This window comes from Salmo salar, chromosome ssa05 (genome assembly GCF_905237065.1).
Source record: "Salmo salar chromosome ssa05, Ssal_v3.1, whole genome shotgun sequence".
NCBI lineage: Eukaryota > Metazoa > Chordata > Actinopteri > Salmoniformes > Salmonidae > Salmo > Salmo salar.
The window spans coordinates 17,910,972-17,935,811 of record NC_059446.1 but is presented as its reverse complement, the minus strand read 5'-3'; the positions used below and the strand labels follow the sequence as shown (position 1 = coordinate 17,935,811).

The 24,840-nt window shown below is 46.7% G+C and overlaps 1 protein-coding gene across 5 annotated transcripts in view; it reads right to left on the bottom strand.

Annotated features, from left to right (window-relative positions):
* Positions 1 to 4,656: 4,656 nt before the first annotated feature.
* Positions 4,657 to 24,840, bottom strand: part of macrod1 (mono-ADP ribosylhydrolase 1) — a 114,391-nt gene continuing 94,207 nt past the window's right edge. For 3 of the 5 annotated variants that reach the window (XM_014198900.2, XM_045717676.1, XM_014198902.2), the window contains 5 exons: positions 15,375 to 15,496; positions 15,264 to 15,294; positions 9,185 to 9,258; positions 7,757 to 7,838; positions 5,297 to 5,479 (listed from right to left, as the gene is read on the bottom strand). In XM_014198900.2, the coding sequence (XP_014054375.1) occupies positions 5,454 to 5,479; positions 7,757 to 7,838; positions 9,185 to 9,258; positions 15,264 to 15,294; positions 15,375 to 15,496 (335 nt within the window). In that variant the 3' untranslated portion in view covers positions 5,297 to 5,453. 5 annotated transcript variants of the gene reach the window in all.

Sequence of the window (24,840 nt, the reverse complement as noted above, 5' to 3'; positions counted from 1 at the left end):
GAACTCCCTGTATATAGCTCCACAGTGATCTGGTGCTGGTACTCCCTGTATATAGCTCCACATTGATCTGGTTCTGGTACTCCCTGTATATAGCTCTACATTGATCTGGTACTCCCTGTATATAGCTCCACATTGATCTGGTACTCCCTGTATATAGCTCCACATTGATCTGGTACTCCCTGTATATAGCTCCACATTGATCTGGTACTTCCTGTATATAGCTCTACATTGATCTGGTACCCCCTGTATATAGAAGCAAATTGATCTGGTACTGGTACTCCCTGTATATATCTCTACGTCGATCTGGTACTGGTACTCCCTGTATATAGCTCTACATTGATCTGGTACTCCCTGTATGTAGCTCTACATTGATCTGGTACTCCCTGTATATAGAAGCAAATTGATCTGGTACTGGTACTCCCTGTATATAGCTCCACATTGATCTGGTACTCCCTGTATTTAGCTCCACAGCGATCTGGTACTGGTACTCCCTGTATATAGCTCCACATTGATCTGGTACTGGTACTCCCTGTATATAGCTCTACATTGATCTGGTACTCCCTGTATGTAGAAGCAAATTGATCTGGTACTGGTACTCCCTGTATATAGCTCCACATTGATCTGGTACTGGTACTCCATGTATATAGCTCTACATTCATCAGGTACTCCCTGTATATAGCTCCACATTGATCTGGTACTGGTACTCCCTGTATATAGCTTCATATTGATCTGGTACTCCCTGTATATAGTTCCACATTCATCTGGTACTGGTACTCCCTTTATATAGCTCTATGTTAATCTGGTACTGGTTCTCCCTGTTTATAGCTCCACGTTAATCTGGTACTGGTACTCCCTGTATATATCTCCATGTCGATCTGGTTCTGGTACTCCCTGTATATACCTCCACATTGATCTGGTACTCCCTGTATATAGCTCACATTGATCTGGTACTGGTACTCCCTGTATATAGCTCCACATTGATCTGGTACTGGTACTCCCTGTATATAGCTCTACATTGATCTGGTAGTCCCTGTATATAGTAGCACATTGATCTGGTACTGGTACTCCCTGTATATAGCTCCACATTGATCTGGAACTCCCTGTATATAGCTCCACAGTGATCTGGTGCTGGTACTCCCTGTATATAGCTCCACATTGATCTGGTACTGGTACTCCCTGTATATAGCTCTACATTGATCTGGTACTTCCTCTATATAGCTCTACATTGATCTGGTACTCCCTGTATATAGAAGCAAATTGATCTGGTACTGCTACTCCCTGTATATAGCTCCACATTGATTTGGTACTCCCTGTTTATAGCTCCATCTTGATCTGGTACTCTCTGTATATATCTCCACGTCGATCTGGTACTCCTTGTTTATAGCTCCACAATGATCTGGTACTGGTAGTTCCTGTATAAGGCTCCACATTGATCTGGTACTGGTACTCCCTGTATATAGCTCCACATTGATCTGGTACTGGTACTCCCTGTACATAGCTCCATATTGTACTGGTACTCCCTGTATATAGCTCCACATTGATCTGGTACTCCCTGTATATAGCTCCACAATGATCTGGTACTTCCTGTATATAGCTCTACATTGATCTGGTACTCCCTGTATATAGCTCACATTGATCTGGTACTGGTACTCCCTGTATATAGCTCCACATTGATCTGGTACTGGTACTCCCTGTATATAGCTCCACATTGATCTGGTACTCCCTGTATATAGCTCCACAATGATCTGGTACTTCCTTTATATAGCTCTACATTGATCTGGTACTCCCTGTATATAGCTCCACAATGATCTGGTACTGGTTCTCCCTGTTTATAGCTCCACGTTAATCTGGTACTGGTACTCCCTGTGTATATCTCCATGTCGATCTGGTACTGGTACTCCCTGTATATAGCTCTACATTGATCTGGTACTCCCTGTATATACCTCCACATTGATCTGGTACTCCCTGTATATAGAAGCAAATTGATCTGGTACTGGTACTCCCTGTATATAGCTCCACATTGATCTGGTACTCCCTGTATTTAGCTCCACAGCGATCTGGTACTGGTACTCCCTGTATATAGCTCCACATTGATCTGGTACTGGTACTCCCTGTATATAGCTCTACATTGATCTGGTACTCCCTGTATGTAGAAGCAAATTGATCTGGTACTGGTACTCCCTGTATATAGCTCCACATTGTTCTGGTACTGGTATTCCCTGTATATAGCTCCACATTGTTCTGGTACTGGTATTCCCTGTATATAGCTCCATATTGTTCTCGTACTGGTACTCCCTGTATATAGCTCCACATTGATCTGGTACTGGTACTCCCTGTATATAGCTCCACATTGATCTGGTACTGGTACTCCCTGTATATAGCTCCACATTGATCTGGTACTTCCTGTTTATAGCTCTACATTGATCTGGTACTTCCTGTATATAGCTCCACATTGATCTGGTACTGGTACTCCCTGTATATCGCTCCACATTGATCTGGTACTGGTACTCCCTGTATATAGCTCTACATTGATCTGGTACTTCCTGTTTATAGCTCTACATTGATCTGGTACTCCCTGTATATAGAAGCAAATTGATCTGGTACTGGTACTCCCTGTATATAGCTCCACATTCATCTGGTACTTGTACTCCCTTTATATAGCTCTACGTTAATCTGGTACTGGTTCTCCATGTTTATAGCTCCACGTTAATCTGGTACTGGTACTCCCTGTATATATCTCCATGTCGATCTGGTTCTGGTACTCCCTGTATATACCTCCACATTGATCTGGTACTCCCTGTATATAGCTCACATTGATCTGGTACTGGTACTCCCTGTATATAGCTCCACATTGATCTGGTACTGGTACTCCCTGTATATACCTCCACATTGATCTGGTAGTCCCTGTATATTGTACCACATTGATCTGGTACTGGTACTCGCTGTATATAGCTCCACATTGATCTGGAACTCCCTGTATATAGCTCCACAGTGATCTGGTGCTGGTACTCCCTGTATATAGCTCCACATTGATCTGGTACTGGTACTCCCTGTATATAGCTCTACATTGATCTGGTACTTCCTGTATATAGCTCTACATTGATCTGGTACTCCCTGTATATAGAAGCAAATTGATCTGGTACTGGTACTCCCTGTATATAGCTCCACATTGATTTGGTACTCCCTGTTTATAGCTCCATCTTGATCTGGTACTCTCTGTATATATCTCCACGTCGATCTGGTACTCCTTGTTTATAGCTCCACAATGATCTGGTACTGGTAGTTCCTGTATAAGGCTCCACATTGATCTGGTACTGGTACTCCCTGTATATAGCTCCACATTGATCTGGTACTGGTACTCCCTGTACATAGCTCCATATTATACTGGTACTCCTTGTTTATAGCTCCACAATGATCTGGTACTGGTAGTCCCTGTATAAGGCTCCACATTGATCTGGTACTGCTCCTTTATATAGCTCCACATTGATCTGGTACTCCCTGTATATAGCTCCACATTTTGATCTGGTGCTAGTACTCCCTGTATATAGCTCCACATTGATCTGGTACTGGTACTCCCTGTATATAGCTCCACATTGATCTGGTACTTCCTGTATATAGAAGCAAATTGATCTGGTACTATTACTCCCTGTATATAGCTCCACATTGATCTGGTACTCCCTGTATATAGCTCCACATTGATCTGGTACTTCCTGTATATAGCTCTACATTGATCTGGTACCCCCTGTATATAGAAGCAAATTGATCTGGTACTGGTACTCCCTGTATATAGCTCTACATTGATCTGGTACTCCCTGTATGTAGCTCTACATTGATCTGGTACTTCCTGTATATAGCTCCACATTGATCTGGTACTGGTACTCCCTGTATATAGCTCTACATTGATCTGGTACTTCCTGTTTATAGCTCTACATTGATCTGGTACTCCCTGTATGTAGAAGCAAATTGATCTGGTACTGGTACTCCCTGTATATAGCTCCACATTGATCTGGTACTTCTTGTAGTCCCATGTGGCTCAGTTGGTAGAGCATGGTGTTTGCAACGCCAGGGTTGTGGGTTCGATTCCCACGGGGGACCAGTACGGGGAAGAAAAAAAAAAATGTATGAAATGTATGCATTCACTACTGTAAGTCGCTCTGGATAAGAGCATCTGCTAAATGACAAAAAAATGTTAAAAATGTTGTATATATCTCCACATTGGTCTGGTACTCCCTGTGTATAGCATTGATGTGTTACTCCCTGTATATAGCTCCACATTGATCTGGTACTCCCTGTATATAGCTCCACATTGATCTGGTACTCCCTGTATAAAGCTCCACATTGATCTGGTACTTCCTGTATATAGCTCCACATTGATCTGGTACTTCCTGTATATAACTCTGCATCGTTTGGGAAGGGCTCCTAAGCAAGCATTTGGTTGGGGATAATGAGTCTCACTCTCTTTTTATCCCTGTCTCTCTCACCCTCGTCCATCTGCTTATAAAAAAATGTATCTCTCTCTTCTCACCTCCTTCCAGTTACCTCTTCCCTCGATCCCCAATTCTTATGTCTTTTCCCTACCTCCATCTCTACCTTAGCTAAAATAAATATTCAGACAGCTAGTGACATTAGGAGAGTTGTAATGATAGCTGGGGCTTCTTGTCAGCATTGATTATTTATTTTTGTGCTATTGTGAAAATGTGAAAATCAATAAAGAAAATTGTCTAAACATGAAAGCGGGAGCACAGGGTGGGGTGACAGGAACAAACAAACCACCACCTGGTCTGTCTGAGAATGACAACACACATTTTCAGGTAGGCAGTCGCACTCAGTCAGACACACAAACGTACACACTCAAACGCACGTACGCACACACACGCACACTAAAGACGAAAGGACTCACTGGGAGTGGTCCCACCTGACAAACTCAGTGAATCCAATCCAATCCCCCAAAATGCCAACACGTAATCCTCTGTGATCTCTTTTAATTAGCTTCTTCTTCTCCACACACAAACACTCTTGTACAGCTAACCTTGTGGGGGCACACAATTCAGTCTCATTCAAAAACCTATTTTCCCAAAACCTACCCTTAACTCTAGCTCCTGACACTAATTCTAAACCCCCTAGAAATAGCATTTGACCCTGTGGGGACTAACAAAATGTCCCCAGATGGTCAAATTGTTGTTTGTTTACTATTCTTGTGGGGACTTCTGGTTCCCACACACACAAAGTTCCCAACATCTCATTATTCAAACATGTACAAACAGCTCGTCAGATGAGTTTGGTCAGAAGCCTGAGGTTCATTGATAATAAAGCAGTTTATTCAGTTCTAGACATTCATCCAGCGTTAAGATATGCACCCAGGTCTTCTCTAGTGCAGAGCCAGTGGGGGGAAAGGAAGAGGAGGAAGAGGAGGAAGAGGAGGAGCATATTGCACAACTCCACACGTCTCTCTTTCAGAGTTTACTCTTCACAGGTGAGCCTAAGGGAAAAACAGAACAAGGTGCATCAGAAACCTGTGAAATTCAGTAGCCATGACTAGATATAACACAACATGTTGTAAGACATATATATATATATATCATATATATATATACACACTGAACAAAAATATAAACGCAACATGTAAAGTGTTGGTCCCATGTTTCATGAGCTGAAATAAAAGAGCACAGAAATGTTCCATATGCATAAAAAGCTTATTTTTCTCATCTTTTGTACTCTGTTAGTGAGTATTTCTCCTTTGCCAAGATAATCCATCCACCTGACAGGTGTGGAATATTAAGAAGCTGATTAAACAGCATGATCATTACACAGGTGCACCTTGTTCTGGGGACAATAAAAGTCCACTAAAACACAATGCCACAGAAGACAAGTTTTGAGGGAACGTGCAATTGGCAAGATAACTGCAGGAATGTCCATCAGAGATGTTGCCAGATAATTTAATCTTCATTTCTCTACCATAAGCCGCCTCCAATGTCGTTTTAGAGAATTTGGCAGAACGTCGAACCGGCCTCACAACCGCAGACCACGTGTAACCACGTCAGCCCAGGACCTCCACATCCGGCTTCTTCACCTGCGGGCTCGTTTGACACCAGCCACCCGGACAGCTGATGAAACTGTGGGTTTGCACAACCAAAGAATTTCTGCAAAAACTGTCAGAAACCGACTCAGGGAAGCTCATCTGCATGCTCGTTGTCCTCAACACGGTCTTGACCTGACTGCAGTTTGGCGTTGTAACCGATTTCAGTGGGCAAATGCTCACCTACGATGACCACTGGCATGCTGGAGAAGTGTGCTCTTCCCGGATGAATCCCGATTTCAACTGTACTGGTCAGATGGTGTAGTGTGGGCGAGCAGTTTGCTGATGTCAACGTAGTGAACAGAGTGCCCCATGGTGGCGGTGGGGTAATATTATGAGCAGGCATGAGCTACGGACAACAAATACAATAGCATTTTATCTATGGCAATCTGAATGCACAGAGATACCGTGACGAGATCCTGAGGCCCATTGTCGTGCCATTCATCCGTCGCCATCACCTCATGTTTCAGCATGATAAGCCATGGCCCCATGTCACAAGGATCTGTCCACAATTCCTGGAAGCTGAAAATGTCCCAGTTCTTCCATGGCCTGCATACTCACCAGACATGTCACCCATTCAGCATGTTTGGGATGCTCTGGATCGACGTGTACGACAGCGTGTTCCAGTTCCCACCAATATCCAGGAACTTCGCACAGCCATTGAAGAAGAGTGGGACAACATTCCACAGGCCACAATCAACAGCCTGATCAACTCTATGAGAAGGAGATGTGTAACGCTGCATGAGACAAATGGTGGTCACACCAGATACCGACACGTTTTCTGATCCACGCCCATACTTTTTTTAAAAAGTATCTGTGACCAACAGATGCATATCTGTATTACCAGTCCTGTGAAATCCCTAGATTAGAGCCTAATGAATTTATTTAAATTGACTGATTTCCTTATATGAACCTTAACTCAGTAAAATCTTTGAAATTGTTGCATGTTGCGTTAATATTTTAGTTCAGTGTAATATACATAATGCATTATACTGTGAGAGCAATATCTGTCAACACAAGCAGGGCTGAGAGGGTTAACCACAGTCATTCAACCAGGATCACACCATACATCTCTCACAGGAAAAGACAAGTACAATATTCCACACAGTCAGTTTGAACAGCGAACATTCACCTTAAAGCTATCCTTAACCTATGGGGATCCTTGGTTAGATTTCGTCTAAGATACTAGCACAGCACAATTTGTACAGTCTGCTACATTGTCAGTTGGCTAGGAAAGGGTCTAGGTTAGGAGTTAGGAAACTACAGATGGGTTCCACAAACACCACAGCACCATCAGTTCAATCACTGTCAGACCCTTGATAGCAAAACTACCATCGTTGCCATAGCTACAGCTAGCGACACACATGACACATCTCTACTCCACACCATGCGTGTTACCTGTGTTCGAACAGGGCGCTCTGATCAGCAGGCTAAGGGCGGGTACAAAGATAAGGGGTAAAGAGAGATGATTGGCTAAGAGACCTGTCAGTACCATAGCTCCAGGTATGGAGCCATCCTGACAAGTCCTTTTACATGGAGTGGTGTTACCAGAGCAAACCAGTGTAAACTACAAGCTACTCCCACTGGTGTCAAATGAGTCAGAGGTGATGATTTGGCTGTGTAGGATATGTATGGTGTTACTGTGTGTGTGTGTGTGTGTGTGTGTGTGTGTTGACTCACCGGAAGGGAAGTAGAGAGGGAGGTTTTTCAGGTACAGCTCCTTATCAGTGGGCAGGAACACACAAAAGATGACTCTGTCCAGCTGTATCACACACACACACACACACACACACACACACACACACACACACACACACACACACACACACACACACACACACCCGTATAAATAAGCGGAAGACCATCATTTTGTCTCGAGGGCCACAGCAGGATTTCAAAATTCAGCGGAGGGCAGCACTGATTTTCTTTTTGGAACAATTTGTTCGTCAGAAAAAGAGCAGTTATTTGAAAATGTATAGGTCCATTAGTATTTCTACCTACTTTCTATCAAGTTTTAGACTTTCAACAGTGGCCTGGAGTTTTATTTAACCCAAAATAATAATTACCTCCTCAACAACAACAAAAAGATTGGATGGGCTTACGGGCTGTTATCTACCGCTGGTATAACTGTAGAATAAAGCTGATCTAATGCTAAAGACTGTAAGTCCGGGCTATGTCTTCATCAGCCCAGAGAAAAGAGCTCTACGATATCAGAACAACCGTGTTAATAATAACCAGCAGTGACTTCTATAAGCCAGGTACCCTGCGGCTGGCAGTGGACCCTCCCATCCCTTTACATCCTCATGAAGTCAGTGTTTGGACTGGAGCAGAGCTGGATGCTGGTTCACGCCACTACAATTACGCCACAGATCCAGCAGAAGCCATCATTATCTATACAGTATATATCATAGGGTTTGGTAGGAAGCAGATGTTATTGGCATCAGGTAAAAACAGACAGATGTATGGACGCTGGGAGAATGCACAGGAACATTGACAATACATCAGAATCTGGAGGTCAAAATAGGATATCTTTTTAGTACTATGAATTTAGGGACTTCCTTTTTGTTTTGGTTTAATATGTAGATATCTCATGCTGTTGTGTTGTGTCAACTAGTATAACTAAAAAAAGTAATAAATAATTGATCACAAAAATAGTTTAAACTGGAGGAAGAGTAGAGGAGGAAGAGTAGAGGAGGAAGAGTAGAGGAGGAAGAGTAGAGGAGGAAGAGTAGAGGAGGAAGAGTAGAGGAGGAAGAGTAGAGGAGGAAGGAGTGAGTGATGAAGAAGAAGATAGTAAAGATAACAGACAGGCGACAGACTAACTTCCCTCCAGTCATTTATTCCTCTTTTCCCTCTTCTGTCTTCTGTCAGGAAAAGGTGTGTACTAGTCCTCTAAGCCCGTCAGGAGCCAATTAAAACACAGCCTTAGCCACGAGTGTGTGTGTGTGTGTGTGTGTGTGTGTGTTGTCGCAGTCCGCCCTCTCCTGACTCTCTCCAGAAAACAAAAACAACAGCTGTGAGACAGAAAACCAGAAGGAAAGGATTTTGTTTTTTAATTAGACACACACACACACACACACACACACACACAAACAAGAGCACACACACCTTCTCATGGTGTTCATCCAGGTACTTCCTGACAGTCTCCAACGCGACGTGCACAGCCTGCTCAGGTGGGTATCCTAGACACAAACACAGACACACACCAATTACTGGGGTGTGCACGTGGCCAAGAGCACTGTGTTATGGGTGGCCAAGAGCACTGTGTTATGGGTGGCCAAGAGCACTGTGTTATGGGTTGCCAAGAGCACTGTGTTATGGGTGGCCAAGAGCACTGTGTTATGGGTGGCCAAGAGCACTGTGTTATGGGTGGCCAAGAGCACTGTGTTATGGGTGGCCAAGAGCACTGTGTTATGGGTGGCCAAGAGCACTGTGTTATGGGTGGCCAAGAGCACTGTGTTATGGGTGGCCAAGAGCACTGTGTTATGGGTGGCCAAGAGCACTGTGTTATGGGTGGCCAAGAGCACTGTGTTATGGGTGGCCAAGATCTCTGTAGAATCAATACAATTAGAGAAACACCCATTTGTTCGGACCAGCTAACAGAGTGGCTGTCTACTCTCTTCTTCTCTCTTCTAACAGAGTGGCTGTCTACTCTCTTCTTCTCTCTGCTAACAGAGTGGCTGTCTACTCTCTTCCTCTCTCTTCTAACAGAGTGGCTGTCTACTCTCTTCTTCTCTCTGCTAACAGAGTGGCTGTCTACTCTCTTCTTCTCTCTGCTAACAGAGTGGCTGTCTACTCTCTTCTACTCTCTTCTAACAGAGTGGCTGTCTACTCTCTTCTTCTCTCTGCTAACAGAGTGGCTGTCTACTCTCTTCTACTCTCTTCTAACAGAGTGGCTGTCTACTCTCTTCTTCTCTCTGCTAACAGAGTGGCTGTCTACTCTCTTCTTCTCTCTGCTAACAGAGTGGCTGTCTACTCTCTTCTAACAGAGTGGCTGTCTACTCTCTTCTTCTCTCTGCTAACAGAGTGGCTGTCTACTCTCTTCTAACAGAGTGGCTGTCTACTCTCTTCCTCTCTCTTCTAACAGAGTGGCTGTCTACTCTCTTCTTCTCTCTGCTAACAGAGTGGCTGTCTACTCTCTTCTAACAGAGTGGCTGTCTACTCTCTTCCTCTCTCTGCTAACAGAGTGGCTGTCTACTCTCTTCTTCTCTCTGCTAACAGAGTGGCTGTCTACTCTCTTCTTCTCTCTGCTAACAGAGTGGCTGTCTACTCTCTTCTTCTCTCTGCTAACAGAGTGGCTGTCTACTCTCTTCCTCTCTCTGCTAACAGAGTGGCTGTCTACTCTCTTCTTCTCTCTGCTAACAGAGTGGCTGTCTACTCTCTTCTTCTCTCTGCTAACAGAGTGGCTGTCTACTCTCTTCTTCTCTCTGCTAACAGAGTGGCTGTCTACTCTCTGCTAACAGAGTGGCTGTCTACTCTCTTCTTCTCTCTGCTAACAGAGTGGCTGTCTACTCTCTTCTTCTCTCTGCTAACAGAGTGGCTGTCTACTCTCTTCTTCTCTCTGCTAACAGAGTGGCTGTCTACTCTCTTCTTCTCTCTGCTAACAGAGTGGCTGTCTACTCTCTTCTTCTCTCTGCTAACAGAGTGGCTGTCTACTCTCTTCTACTCTCTTCTAACAGAGTGGCTGTCTACTCTCTTCTCTCTGCTAACAGAGTGGCTGTCTACGCTCTTCTAACAGAGTGGCTGTCTACTCTCTTCTTCTCTCTGCTAACAGAGTGTCTGTCTACTCTCTTCTTCTCTCTGCTAACAGAGTGGCTGTCTACTCTCTTCTAACAGAGTGGCTGTCTACTCTCTTCTTCTCTCTGCTAACAGAGTGGCTGTCTACTCTCTTCTTCTCTCTGCTAACAGAGTGGCTGTCTACTCTCTTCTTCTCTCTTCTAACAGAGTGGCTGTCTACTCTCTTCTTCTCTCTGCTAACAGAGTGGCTGTCTACTCTCTTCTTCTCTCTTCTAACAGAGTGGCTGTCTACTCTCTTCTAACAGAGTGGCTGTCTACTCTCTTCTTCTCTCTTCTAACAGAGTGGCTGTCTACTCTCTTCTTCTCTCTGCTAACAGAGTGGCTGTCTACTCTCTTCTTCTCTCTGCTAACAGAGTGGCTGTCTACTCTCTTCTTCTCTCTGCTAACAGAGTGGCTGTCTACTCTCTTCTTCTCTCTTCTAACAGAGTGGCTGTCTACTCTCTTCCTCTCTCTTCTAACAGAGTGGCTGTCTACTCTCTTCTTCTCTCTGCTAACAGAGTGGCTGTCTACTCTCTTCTTCTCTCTTCTAACAGAGTGGCTGTCTACTCTCTTCTTCTCTCTGCTAACAGAGTGGCTGTCTACTCTCTTCTTCTCTCTTCTAACAGAGTGGCTGTCTACTCTCTTCTTCTCTCTGCTAACAGAGTGGCTGTCTACTCTCTTCCTCTCTCTTCTAACAGAGTGGCTGTCTACTCTCTTCTTCTCTCTGCTAACAGAGTGGCTGTCTACTCTCTTCTTCTCTCTTCTAACAGAGTGGCTGTCTACTCTCTTCTAACAGAGTGGCTGTCTACTCTCTTCTTCTCTCTTCTAACAGAGTGGCTGTCTACTCTCTTCTTCTCTCTGCTAACAGAGTGGCTGTCTACTCTCTTCTTCTCTCTTCTAACAGAGTGGCTGTCTACTCTCTTCTTCTCTCTGCTAACAGAGTGGCTGTCTACTCTCTTCTTCTCTCTTCTAACAGAGTGGCTGTCTACTCTCTTCCTCTCTCTTCTAACAGAGTGGCTGTCTACTCTCTTCTTCTCTCTGCTAACAGAGTGGCTGTCTACTCTCTTCTTCTCTCTTCTAACAGAGTGGCTGTCTACTCTCTTCTTCTCTCTGCTAACAGAGTGGCTGTCTACTCTCTTCTTCTCTCTGCTAACAGAGTGGCTGTCTACTCTCTTCTTCTCTCTTCTAACAGAGTGGCTGTCTACTCTCTTCTTCTCTCTGCTAACAGAGTGGCTGTCTACTCTCTTCCTCTCTCTTCTAACAGAGTGGCTGTCTACTCTCTTCTTCTCTCTGCTAACAGAGTGGCTGTCTACTCTCTTCTTCTCTCTTCTAACAGAGTGGCTGTCTACTCTCTTCTAACAGAGTGGCTGTCTACTCTCTTCTTCTCTCTTCTAACAGAGTGGCTGTCTACTCTCTTCTTCTCTCTGCTAACAGAGTGGCTGTCTACTCTCTTCTTCTCTCTTCTAACAGAGTGGCTGTCTACTCTCTTCTTCTCTCTGCTAACAGAGTGGCTGTCTACTCTCTTCTTCTCTCTTCTAACAGAGTGGCTGTCTACTCTCTTCCTCTCTCTTCTAACAGAGTGGCTGTCTACTCTCTTCTTCTCTCTGCTAACAGAGTGGCTGTCTACTCTCTTCTTCTCTCTTCTAACAGAGTGGCTGTCTACTCTCTTCTTCTCTCTGCTAACAGAGTGGCTGTCTACTCTCTTCTTCTCTCTTCTAACAGAGTGGCTGTCTACTCTCTTCTTCTCTCTGCTAACAGAGTGGCTGTCTACTCTCTTCTTCTCTCTGCTAACAGAGTGGCTGTCTACTCTCTTCTTCTCTCTGCTAACAGAGTGGCTGTCTACTCTCTTCTTCTCTCTGCTAACAGAGTGGCTGTCTACTCTCTTCTTCTCTCTTCTAACAGAGTGGCTGTCTACTCTCTTCCTCTCTCTTCTAACAGAGTGGCTGTCTACTCTCTTCTTCTCTCTGCTAACAGAGTGGCTGTCTACTCTCTTCTTCTCTCTTCTAACAGAGTGGCTGTCTACTCTCTTCTTCTCTCTGCTAACAGAGTGGCTGTCTACTCTCTTCTTCTCTCTTCTAACAGAGTGGCTGTCTACTCTCTTCTTCTCTCTGCTAACAGAGTGGCTGTCTACTCTCTTCCTCTCTCTTCTAACAGAGTGGCTGTCTACTCTCTTCTTCTCTCTGCTAACAGAGTGGCTGTCTACTCTCTTCTTCTCTCTTCTAACAGAGTGGCTGTCTACTCTCTTCTAACAGAGTGGCTGTCTACTCTCTTCTTCTCTCTTCTAACAGAGTGGCTGTCTACTCTCTTCTTCTCTCTGCTAACAGAGTGGCTGTCTACTCTCTTCTTCTCTCTTCTAACAGAGTGGCTGTCTACTCTCTTCTTCTCTCTGCTAACAGAGTGGCTGTCTACTCTCTTCTTCTCTCTTCTAACAGAGTGGCTGTCTACTCTCTTCCTCTCTCTTCTAACAGAGTGGCTGTCTACTCTCTTCTTCTCTCTGCTAACAGAGTGGCTGTCTACTCTCTTCTTCTCTCTTCTAACAGAGTGGCTGTCTACTCTCTTCTTCTCTCTGCTAACAGAGTGGCTGTCTACTCTCTTCTTCTCTCTGCTAACAGAGTGGCTGTCTACTCTCTTCTTCTCTCTTCTAACAGAGTGGCTGTCTACTCTCTTCTTCTCTCTGCTAACAGAGTGGCTGTCTACTCTCTTCCTCTCTCTTCTAACAGAGTGGCTGTCTACTCTCTTCTTCTCTCTGCTAACAGAGTGGCTGTCTACTCTCTTCTTCTCTCTTCTAACAGAGTGGCTGTCTACTCTCTTCTAACAGAGTGGCTGTCTACTCTCTTCTTCTCTCTTCTAACAGAGTGGCTGTCTACTCTCTTCTTCTCTCTGCTAACAGAGTGGCTGTCTACTCTCTTCTTCTCTCTTCTAACAGAGTGGCTGTCTACTCTCTTCTTCTCTCTGCTAACAGAGTGGCTGTCTACTCTCTTCTTCTCTCTTCTAACAGAGTGGCTGTCTACTCTCTTCCTCTCTCTTCTAACAGAGTGGCTGTCTACTCTCTTCTTCTCTCTGCTAACAGAGTGGCTGTCTACTCTCTTCTTCTCTCTTCTAACAGAGTGGCTGTCTACTCTCTTCTTCTCTCTGCTAACAGAGTGGCTGTCTACTCTCTTCTTCTCTCTTCTAACAGAGTGGCTGTCTACTCTCTTCTTCTCTCTGCTAACAGAGTGGCTGTCTACTCTCTTCTTCTCTCTGCTAACAGAGTGGCTGTCTACTCTCTTCTTCTCTCTGCTAACAGAGTGGCTGTCTACTCTCTTCTTCTCTCTGCTAACAGAGTGGCTGTCTACTCTCTTCTTCTCTCTGCTAACAGAGTGGCTGTCTACTCTCTTCTACTCTCTTCTAACAGAGTGGCTGTCTACTCTCTTCTTCTCTCTGCTAACAGAGTGTCTGTCTACTCTCTTCTTCTCTCTGCTAACAGAGTGGCTGTCTACTCTCTTCTAACAGAGTGGCTGTCTACTCTCTTCTCTCTGCTAACAGAGTGGCTGTCTACTCTCTTCTAACAGAGTGGCTGTCTACTCTCTTCCTCTCTCTTCTAACAGAGTGGCTGTCTACTCTCTTCTTCTCTCTGCTAACAGAGTGGCTGTCTACTCTCTTCCTCTCTCTTCTAACAGAGTGGCTGTCTACTCTCTTCTTCTCTCTGCTAACAGAGTGGCTGTCTACTCTCTTCTACTCTCTTCTAACAGAGTGGCTGTCTACTCTCTTCTTCTCTCTGCTAACAGAGTGGCTGTCTACTCTCTTCTTCTCTCTGCTAACAGAGTGGCTGTCTTCTCTCTTCTTCTCTCTGCTAACAGATTGGCTGTCTACTCTCTTCTAACAGAGTGGCTGTCTACTCTCTTCTAACAGAGTGGCTGTCTACTCTCTACCCCTCTCTGCTTCACTTTTATCTACCTAAGTCCCAAATGGCAACCTATTCCCTATATAGCGCACTAACTTTGGATGTTCTCACTGCCTCAATCATCTTCCCGCTACAATTCAATTGCTGACAATATTGAGTAAAAACACACAAATCAGCATTTAGCTCTAAACTATATCTTTATTGAGACAGTTTCATTGAGTTGACCTTCTCTGAGCTCTGTGTGAAGAACACTAGTCAGAAACCCTGGGGAGTCTTGGAGCGCTGCCATCGCTAAACTCGCCAGCAGCAAATGGAGGGATTTACATCCCAGCTAACACCATCTCATCCCTAATCTCTGTTAATCTGCCTGTCTAATCTCAACCCCTAATCTGGAAACCTCTTTCTACTGAAAACTGATATCTAGTGTGCTGAACTCAATTCACCCCTCTGTAAACTGCTGAGTAGTGATGCTGGAAAACACAACAACACACAGAGAACACACACAGACAAACACTTTTGTTGACTAACCGTAGATTCCAGTGGAGATGCAAGGGAACGCCTGGGGGTATAAAACACAGTGTAAAACAGAGAAAATACATTTTAAACTGATTGATGATAATAACCCTCACCCCCCCCCACCACAGTGCGTAGCTTGGTATCAGTGGCCTTCTGCAGGCTGTGACGGTAGCAGTCCCTGAGGCGGCTCCTCTCCTCCTCCCCCACTTCCCCCATCGCTATGGGCCCCACTGTGTGGATCACATCTGGAACACACAGACAGACATATATATATAGAGAGAGAGTCAGAGCGAGAGAGAGTCAGAGCGAGAGAGAGTCAGAGAGAGAGAGAGAGAGTCAGAGCGAGAGAGAGTCAGAGCGAGAGAGAGTCAGAGAGAGAGAGTCAGAGAGAGAGAGAGTCAGAGAGAGAGAGAGAGTCAGAGAGAGAGAGAGAGAGAGAGTCAGAGAGAGAGAGTCAGAGAGAGAGAGAGTCAGAGAGAGAATGACAGAGACGAAGAGCGAGATTAAGTTCATTTATAGCACACTGCAATCAACAAACTGTACTACTCTAGTATTCTGAACACAATTCCGACAGGAACACTGCATCAATCTATAACTACACTAAAGCCCTTTTCCTTCTGGGCTGGCTTGTCACAGAGTACATTAGCTCTGTGCACTGAGCCTCAGTCAAGAGCAAGGGGACCTTTGGGGGTCTGGGTGGGTTAGAGGGGGTCTCTGTTAGTAACACAAAGGTCAACCATCACAAAAGCCCAACATAACTCAAGGTTCAGAATATGGTCATTTATGGTGGCTATCCATCTGCATGTCAGAGTGATAAATGTCAGAAACACAGACTGTCACCACCACACTACTCCACTGAGTCATCACCACACTACTCCACTGAGTCACCACCACACTACTCCACTGAGTCACCACCACACTACTCCACTGAGTCACCACCACACTACTCCACTGAGTCACCACCACACTACTCTACTGAGTCATCACCACACTACTCTACTGAGTCATCACCACACTACTCCCCTGAGCCACCACCACACTACTCCACTGAGTCTGAGCCACCACCACACTACTCCACTGAGTCTGAGCCACCACCACACTACTCCACTGAGTCTGAGCCACCACCACACTACTCCACTGAGTCTGAGCCACCACCACACTACTCCACTGAGTCTGAGCCACCACCACACTACTCCACTGAGTCTGAGCCACCACCACACTACTCCACTGAGTCACCACCACACTACTCCACTGAGTCACCACCACACTACTCCACTGAGTCATCACCACACTACTCCACTGAGTCTGAGCCACACTACTCCACTGAGTCTGAGCCACACTACTCCACTGAGTCTGAGCCACCACCACACTACTCCACTGAGTCTGAGCCACACTACTCCACTGAGTCTGAGCCACCACCACACTACTCTACTGAGTCTGAGCCACCACCACACTACTCCACTGAGTCTGAGCCACCACCACACTACTCCACTGAGTCTGAGCCACCACCACACTACTCCACTGAGTCTGAGCCACCACCACACTACTCCACTGAGTCTGAGCCACCACCACACTACTCCACTGAGTCTGAGCCACCACCACACTACTCCACTGAGTCTGAGCCACCACCACACTACTCCACTGAGTCTGAGCCACCACCACACTACTCCACTGAGTCTGAGCCACCACCACACTACTCCACTGAGTCTGAGCCACCACCACACTACTCCACTGAGTCTGAGCCACCACCACACTACTCCACTGAGTCTGAGCCACCACCACACTACTCCACTGAGTCTGAGCCACCACCACACTACTCCACTGAGTCTGAGTCACCACCACACTACTCCACTGAGTCTGAGCCACCACCACACTACTCCACTGAGTCACCACCACACTACTCCACTGAGTCACCACCACACTACTCCACTGAGTCTGAGCCACCACCACACTACTCCACTGAGTCACCACCACACTACTCCACTGAGTCATCACCACACTACTCCACTGAGTCATCACCACACTACTCCACTGAGTCTGAGCCACCACCACACTACTCCACTGAGTCTGAGCCACACTACTCCACTGAGTCTGAGCCACACTACTCCACTGAGTCTGAGCCACACTACTCCACTGAGTCTGAGCCACACTACTCCACTGAGTCTGAGCCACACTACTCCACTGAGTCTGAGCCACACTACTCCACTGAGTCTGAGCCACCACCACACTACTCCACTGAGTCTGAGCCACCACCACACTACTCCACTGAGTCTGAGCCACCACCACACTACTCCACTGAGTCTGAGCCACCACCACACTACTCCACTGAGTCTGAGCCACCACCACACTACTCCACTGAGTCTGAGCCACCACCACACTACTCCACTGAGTCTGAGCCACCACCACACTACTCCACTGAGTCTGAGCCACCACCACACTACTCCACTGAGTCTGAGCCACCACCACACTACTCCACTGAGTCTGAGCCACCACCACACTACTCCACTGAGTCTGAGCCACCACCACACTACTCCACTGAGTCTGAGCCACCACCACACTACTCCACTGAGTCTGAGCCACCACCACACTACTCCACTGAGTCTGAGCCACCACCACACTACTCCACTGAGTCTGAGCCACCACCACACTACTCCACTGAGTCTGAGCCACCACCACACTACTCCACTGAGTCTGAGCCACCACCACACTACTCCACTGAGTCTGAGTCACCACCACACTACTCCACTGAGTCTGAGCCACCACCACACTACTCCACTGAGTCTGAGCCACCACCACACTACTCCACTGAGTCTGAGCCACCACCACACTACTCCACTGAGTCTGAGCCACCACCACACTACTCCACTGAGTCTGAGCCACCACCACACTACTCCACTGAGTCTGAGCCACCACCACACTACTCCACTGAGTCTGAGCCATCACCACACTACTCCACTGAGTCTGAGCCACCACCACACTACTCCACTGAGTCTGAGCCATCACCACACTACTCCACTGAGTCACCACCACACTACTCCACTGAGTCTGAGCCACCACCACACTACTCCACTGAGTCTGAGCCCATCATATAGTCCAACTCTCTTTATTCTCAAAATCTAAAAACACAATTCTCTACTTTGTTTTTCACTACAATTTATAATTTCCGCACTACTTCTCTACTCTTTAATCGTCCCTTTCTCCATCCTTCCTTTCTACACTTCCCTTTCTCCCTCGCTCTCAACCCTCCCTCCCTCCCTCCTCCCTCCCTCCCTCCCTCCCTCCCTCCCTCCCTCCCTCCCTCCCTCCCTCACCTCAGTTAGACAGTGCTCTCTGTGGGGTGTAATTTACTGCCTCTCTCCACTGTTGTTTACATTATCGATTTTCTGTTTGTTTAGTTTCCCCATACATCACCTGAGTCAGGCACATATTACTGAAAGAGAGAGAGAGAGAGAGAGAGAGAGAGAGAGAGAGAGAGAGATGGGAACGAGAGGAGAAGGTTGGACATGATACACAGTTGACCATGCATGGATAATACAGTTCAGAGTGTGAGTGAGTGAGGAGTGTGTGCATCCTCTTTCATACTTGGTTGTCATGCTAGTCTGAACCCAAAAGAAAAGTGAACACCACGTGATCCTGTAACACCCACTCCTACTTTTCCTTTGTGTCATATTCCCCCCTATTATCCTGGTGATTCAACCTGTTAAGTGTCACTTCTACTTTCATCCCCCTGACACCTCCCCTCTGTCCTGGACACTCTGAATTCATGCCTGAGAGTCACTGCGATTGCCTTTTATTAAAAACTTCCGTCCCTCCTCCACCTCTCTTTCTCTATCCTCTCATTCCCTTCCTTTCTCTTCACTCCCATCTGTCTCTTTCCTTTTTAACTCCCATTCCAGGCGACCCTCTGGGTGTCAAGCCTCAGTTCGTGCTCAGTGAAGCAGAAAGGGCACTAAATCCAGGCCCAGGCTTTGGCACAAAGAAAGGCCCCAGTTCTATTCCTTAAAGCCCTGAGGGCCCCTCGGTTCCCTCTTGAGGAGAGGAGTTATTGTAAACAACCATCCAACTGGAGACAGAGAGACAGGGGGATGGAGAGAAACAGAGAGAGAGATAAACAGGGGGATGGAGAGAAACAGAGAGAGAGATAGAGAAACAGGGGGATGGAGAGAAACAGAGAGAGAGATAGAGAAACAGGGGGATGGAGAGAAACAGAGAGAGAGATAGAGAAACAGGGGGATGGAGAGAAACAGAGAGAGAGATAGAGAAACAGGGGATGGAGAGAGACAGAGAGAGATAGAGAAACAGGGGGATGGAGAGAGACAGAGAAACAGGGGGATGGAGAGAAACAGAGAGAGAGATAGAGAAACAGGGGGATGGAGAGAGACAGAGAAACAGGGGGACGGAGAGAGACAGAGAGAGAGATAGAGAAACAGGGGGACGGAGAGAGACAGAGAAACAGGGGGACGGAGAGAGACAGAGAAACAGGGGGACGGAGAGAGACAGAGAAACAGGGGGATGGAGAGAGACAGAGAAACAGGGGGATGGAGAGAGACAAAGAAACAGGGGGACGGAGAGAGACAGAGAAACAGGGGGACGGAGAGAGACAGAGAAACAGGGGGACGGAGAGAGACAGAGAAACAGGGGGACGGAGAGAGACAGAGAAACAGGGGGACGGAGAGAGACAGAGAAACAGGGGGACGGAGAGAGACAGAGAAACAGGGGGATGGAGAGAGACAGAGAAACAGGGGGACGGAGAGAGACAGAGAAACAGGGGGACGGAGAGAGACAGAGAAACAGGGGGACGGAGAGACACAGAGAAACAGGGGGACGGAGAGAGACAGAGAAACAGGGGGACGGAGAGAGACAGAGAGAAACAGGGGGACGGAGAGACACAGAGAAACAGGGGGACGGAGAGAGACAGAGAAACAGGGGGACGGAGAGAGACAGAGAAACAGGGGGACGGAGAGAGACAGAGAAACAGGGGGATGGAGAGAGACAGAGAAACAGGGGGATGGAGAGAGACAGAGAGAGAAACAGAGAGACAGCGAGAAACAGGGGGACCGAGAGATACAGAGAGAGAAACAGGGGGACCGGGATATACAGAGAGAGAAACAGTGGGACAGAGAGAGACAGAGAGAGAAACAGAGAGACAGAGAGAGAAACAGGGGGACCGAGAGAGAGAGAGAGAGAGAGAGAGAGAGAAACAGTGGGACGGAGAGAGACAGGGGGACCGAGAGACACAGAGAGAGAAGCAGGGGGACAGAGAGAGAGAGAGAGAGAGAGACAGAGAGCGAGACAGAGAGAGAGACAGAAAGAGACAGACCGACAGAGAGAGAGAAACAGGGGGACGGAGAGAGAGAGAGACAGAGAGCGAGACAGAGAGAGAGACAGAAAGAGACAGACCGACAGAGAGAGAGAAACAGGGGAGAGGAACAAAATCACAATGATAAAAGGATCTGACATCATTTTCCTAAACAGAGCTTCAAATACATTCTTCTACTCCCCTCTTTCTTTTATCAGAACCACACCAGACCGCTTTTTGAACATTGAATGAATTAAGTGAATGTATTAACACCACCACCCAGTATGGAGCCTGCAGTACAAAGCAACACCAAGAGCAACAGATCTGCTGTTAGCTAGATGAACCGTTATCACGAAGAAGAAAGAAGAATTATTGATCTATCTTAGACGCATCTTTAGTCCTACGCCCTGGCTCCTTAGTCAATACACAACTATCAATATCATGACGCATCTTTAGTCCTACGCCCTGGCTCCTTAGTCAATACACAACTATCAATATCATGACGCATCTTTAGTCCTACGCCCTGGCTCCTTAGTCAATACACAACTATCAATATCATGACGCATCTTTAGTCCTACGCCCTGGCTCCTTAGTCAATACACAACTATCAATATCATGATGCATCTTTAGTCCTACGCCCTGGCTCCTTAGTCGATACACAACTATCAATATCATGATGCATCTTTAGTCCTACGCCCTGGCTCCCTAGTCAATACACAACTAACTATCAATATCATGATGCATCTTTAGTCCTACGCCCTGGCTCCCTAGTCAATACACAACTAACCATCAATATCATGATGCATCTTTAGTCCTACGCCCTGGCTCCTTAGTCAATACACAACTATCAATATCATGAAGCATCTTTAGTCCTACGCCCTGGCTCCCTAGTCAATACACAACTAACTATCAATATCATGATGCATCTTTAGTCCTACGCCCTGGCTCCTTAGTCAATACACAACTAACTATCAATATCATGATGCATGTTTAGTCCTACGCCCTGGCTCCTTAGTCAATACACAACTAACTATCAATATCATGACGCATCTTAGGTCCTACGCCCTGGCTCCTTAGTCAATACACAACTATCAATATCATGACGCATCTTTAGTCCTACGCCCTGGCTCCTTAGTCGATACACAACTATCAATATCATGATGCATCTTTAGTCCTACGCCCTGGCTCCTTAGTCAATACACAACTAACTATCAATATCATGATGCATCTTTAGTCCTACGCCCTGGCTCCCTAGTCAATACACAACTATCAATATCATGATGCATGTTTAGTCCTACACCCTGGCTCCCTAGTCAATACACAACTAACTATCAATATCATGATGCATCTTTAGTCCTACGCCCTGGCTCCTTAGTCAATACACAACTATCAATATCATGACGCATCTTTAGTCCTACGCCCTGGCTCCTTAGTCGATACACAACTATCAATATCACGATGCATCTTAAGTCCTACGCGCTGGCTCCCTAGTCAATACACAACTAACTATCAATATCATGATGCATGTTTAGTCCTACGCCCTGGCTCCCTAGTCAATACACAACTAACTATCAATATCATGATGCATCTTTAGTCCTACGCCCTGGCTCCCTAGTCAATACACAACTAACTATCAATATCATGATGCATCTTTAGTCCTACGCCCTGGCTCCCTAGTCAATACACAACTAACTATCAATATCATGATGCATGTTTAGTCCTACGCCCTGGCTCCTTAGTCAATACACAACTATCAATATCATGATGCATGTTTAGTCCTACGCCCTGGCTCCCTAGTCAATACACAACTAACTATCAATATCATGATGCATGTTTAGTCCTACGCCCTGGCTCCTTAGTCAATACACAACTATCAATATCATGATGCATCTTTAGTCCTACGCCCTGGCTCCCTAGTCAATACACAACTAACTATCAATATCATGATGCATGTTTACTCCTACGCCCTGGCTCCCTAGTCAATACACAACTAACTATCAATATCATGACACAGCTTTAGTCCTACGCCCTGGCTCCTTAGTCAATACACAACTAACTATCAATATCAATAACACGGAGATATAAAGAAGAAGAGAGGAGAGCGAAGGAAGACTAAGGGGAACTGGGAGAATGAAAGCAGGTAAAGGAGATGTGTAGATTAAAAAGAGAGGGGGAGAGTTCTTGAAGAAGAGGGTGAGGGTGTTTGTTAGGTTTGTGGTGAAGATTTTAATTAGTAATAATTGGCCACTGAGGGAGGGATGGAGGGATAAGGTGAGAGAGGATAACTGGCAGTGGTGACGAAACAATCCCCGTCTCTCTCTCTCTCCCTCCCGTCTCTCTCTCTCCCATCCGTCTCTCTCTCTCTCCCATCCGTCTCTCTCTCTCGCATCCGTCTCTCTCTCTCCCATCCGTCTCTCTCTCTCCCATCCGTCTCTCTCTCTCCCATCCGTCTCTCTCTCTCCCATCCGTCTCTCTCTCTCCCATCCCGTCTCTCTCTCTCCCTCCCGTCTCTGTCTCTCTCCGTCTGTCTGTCTCCCTCCATCCGTCTGTCTGTCTGTCTCCCTCCATCCGTCTGTCTGTCTCCCTCCTTCCGCCTGTCTGCCTGCCTGCCTGTCTGTCTGTCTGTCTGTCTGTCTGTCTGTCTGTCTGTCTGTCTGTCTGTCTGTCTGTCTGTCTCCCTCCCTCCTTCCGTCCGTCCGTCCGTCTGTCTGTCTGTCTCACTCCCTCCCTCCTTCCGTCTGTCTGTCTCCCTCCGTCCGTCTGTCTGTCTCCCTCCTTCCGTCCGTCTGTCTGTCTCCCTCCCTCCTTCCGTCTGTCTCCCTCCCTCTGTCTCTCTCCCTCCTCTCCTTCTAGCACCTTCTCTCCTTCTAGCACCTTCTCTCCTTCTAGCACCTTCTCTCCTTCTAGCACCTTCTCTCCTTTACTCTCTCTCCCTGGTGTGTTGCTGACTCTCTGTGGTTTTGACACGGTAACACTGCAGTATCGGTACACAGGTGGACTCTGGGGCTGTGGTTGTCTGGTCTACCTGCCAAAGGTTCCCTACTCTAACAACAACAACAACACACACACACACACACACACACACACACACTCCGCCTGACGCTCTTACGTCATTCTGCCAGATTCTCTTTCTCTCCCCATGTTTGTTAATTCTTCTCCTTTTCTCCACCAGTCTTCCAGGGCTGCTACACTGGAGTCTGGACAGTTAATGTTGGTTAACAGTCTGAGCCAGTTTAACTGTTAGTTAATGGATGGCTGTGTTTAGTATCTCTCTGTTGGTTGAACATGCTGTGCTCTGCAGGCTGTGTGCACTACACAGTGAGACACCCCAGCAGGCCTGTACCACAGGGACACTGACTGTGTCCCAAATGGCACTCTGCCCACTATATAGTGCACTACTTTGACCAGAGTCTTATAGGCTATGGTAAAAAGTAGTGCACTGCATAGGGAATAGGGTGCCATTTGGGAAGCAATATAAGTGTGTTTCAACAGGCCTGTGATCATTGTCTGAACTGTCTGATGTCGCACAATGACAGATCGTCTCTGTGGGCGAGAATGAAGTAGAACTGAGCTGTTGACAGGCTGAGACATTGTCCTAGTCACCACCAAACACATAAACTCACACCATCACACACACAGAATGATATAGTGAGAAAACCAGGCATCTCATTCTAATTCCCTACAGTCATCAACCCTCCCACCCTCCATTTTCACTCCCCCCTTCCACCCACCCTCCATTTTCACTCCCCCCTTCCTCCCACCCTCCATTTTCACTCCCCCCTTCCTCCCACCCTCCATTTTCACTCCCCCCTTCCACCCACCCTCCATTTTCCTCCCCCTTCCTCCCACCCTCCATTTTCACTCCCCCCTTCCTCCCACCCTCCATTTTCACTCCCCCCTTCCTCCCACCCTCCATTTTCACTCCCCCCTTCCTCCCACCCTCCATTTTCACTCCCCACTTCCTCCCACCCTCCATTTTCACTCCCCCCTTCCTCCCACCCTCCATTTTCACTCCCCCCTTCCTCCCACCCTCCATTTTCACTCCCCCCTTCCTCCCACCCTCCATTTTCACTCCCCCCTTCCTCCCACCCTCCATTTTCACTCCCCCCTTCCTCCCACCCTCCATTTTCACTCCCCCCTTCCACCCACCCTCCATTTTCACTCCCCCCTTCCGCCCACCCTCCATTTTCACTCACTCCTTTCATCTATTCCCTCTCTTTCTCCCCTCTCTGTCTATTGGTCTTCTCCTGTACTCTTTCTCCCACTGTGAAGTTTAACTCAACAATGACA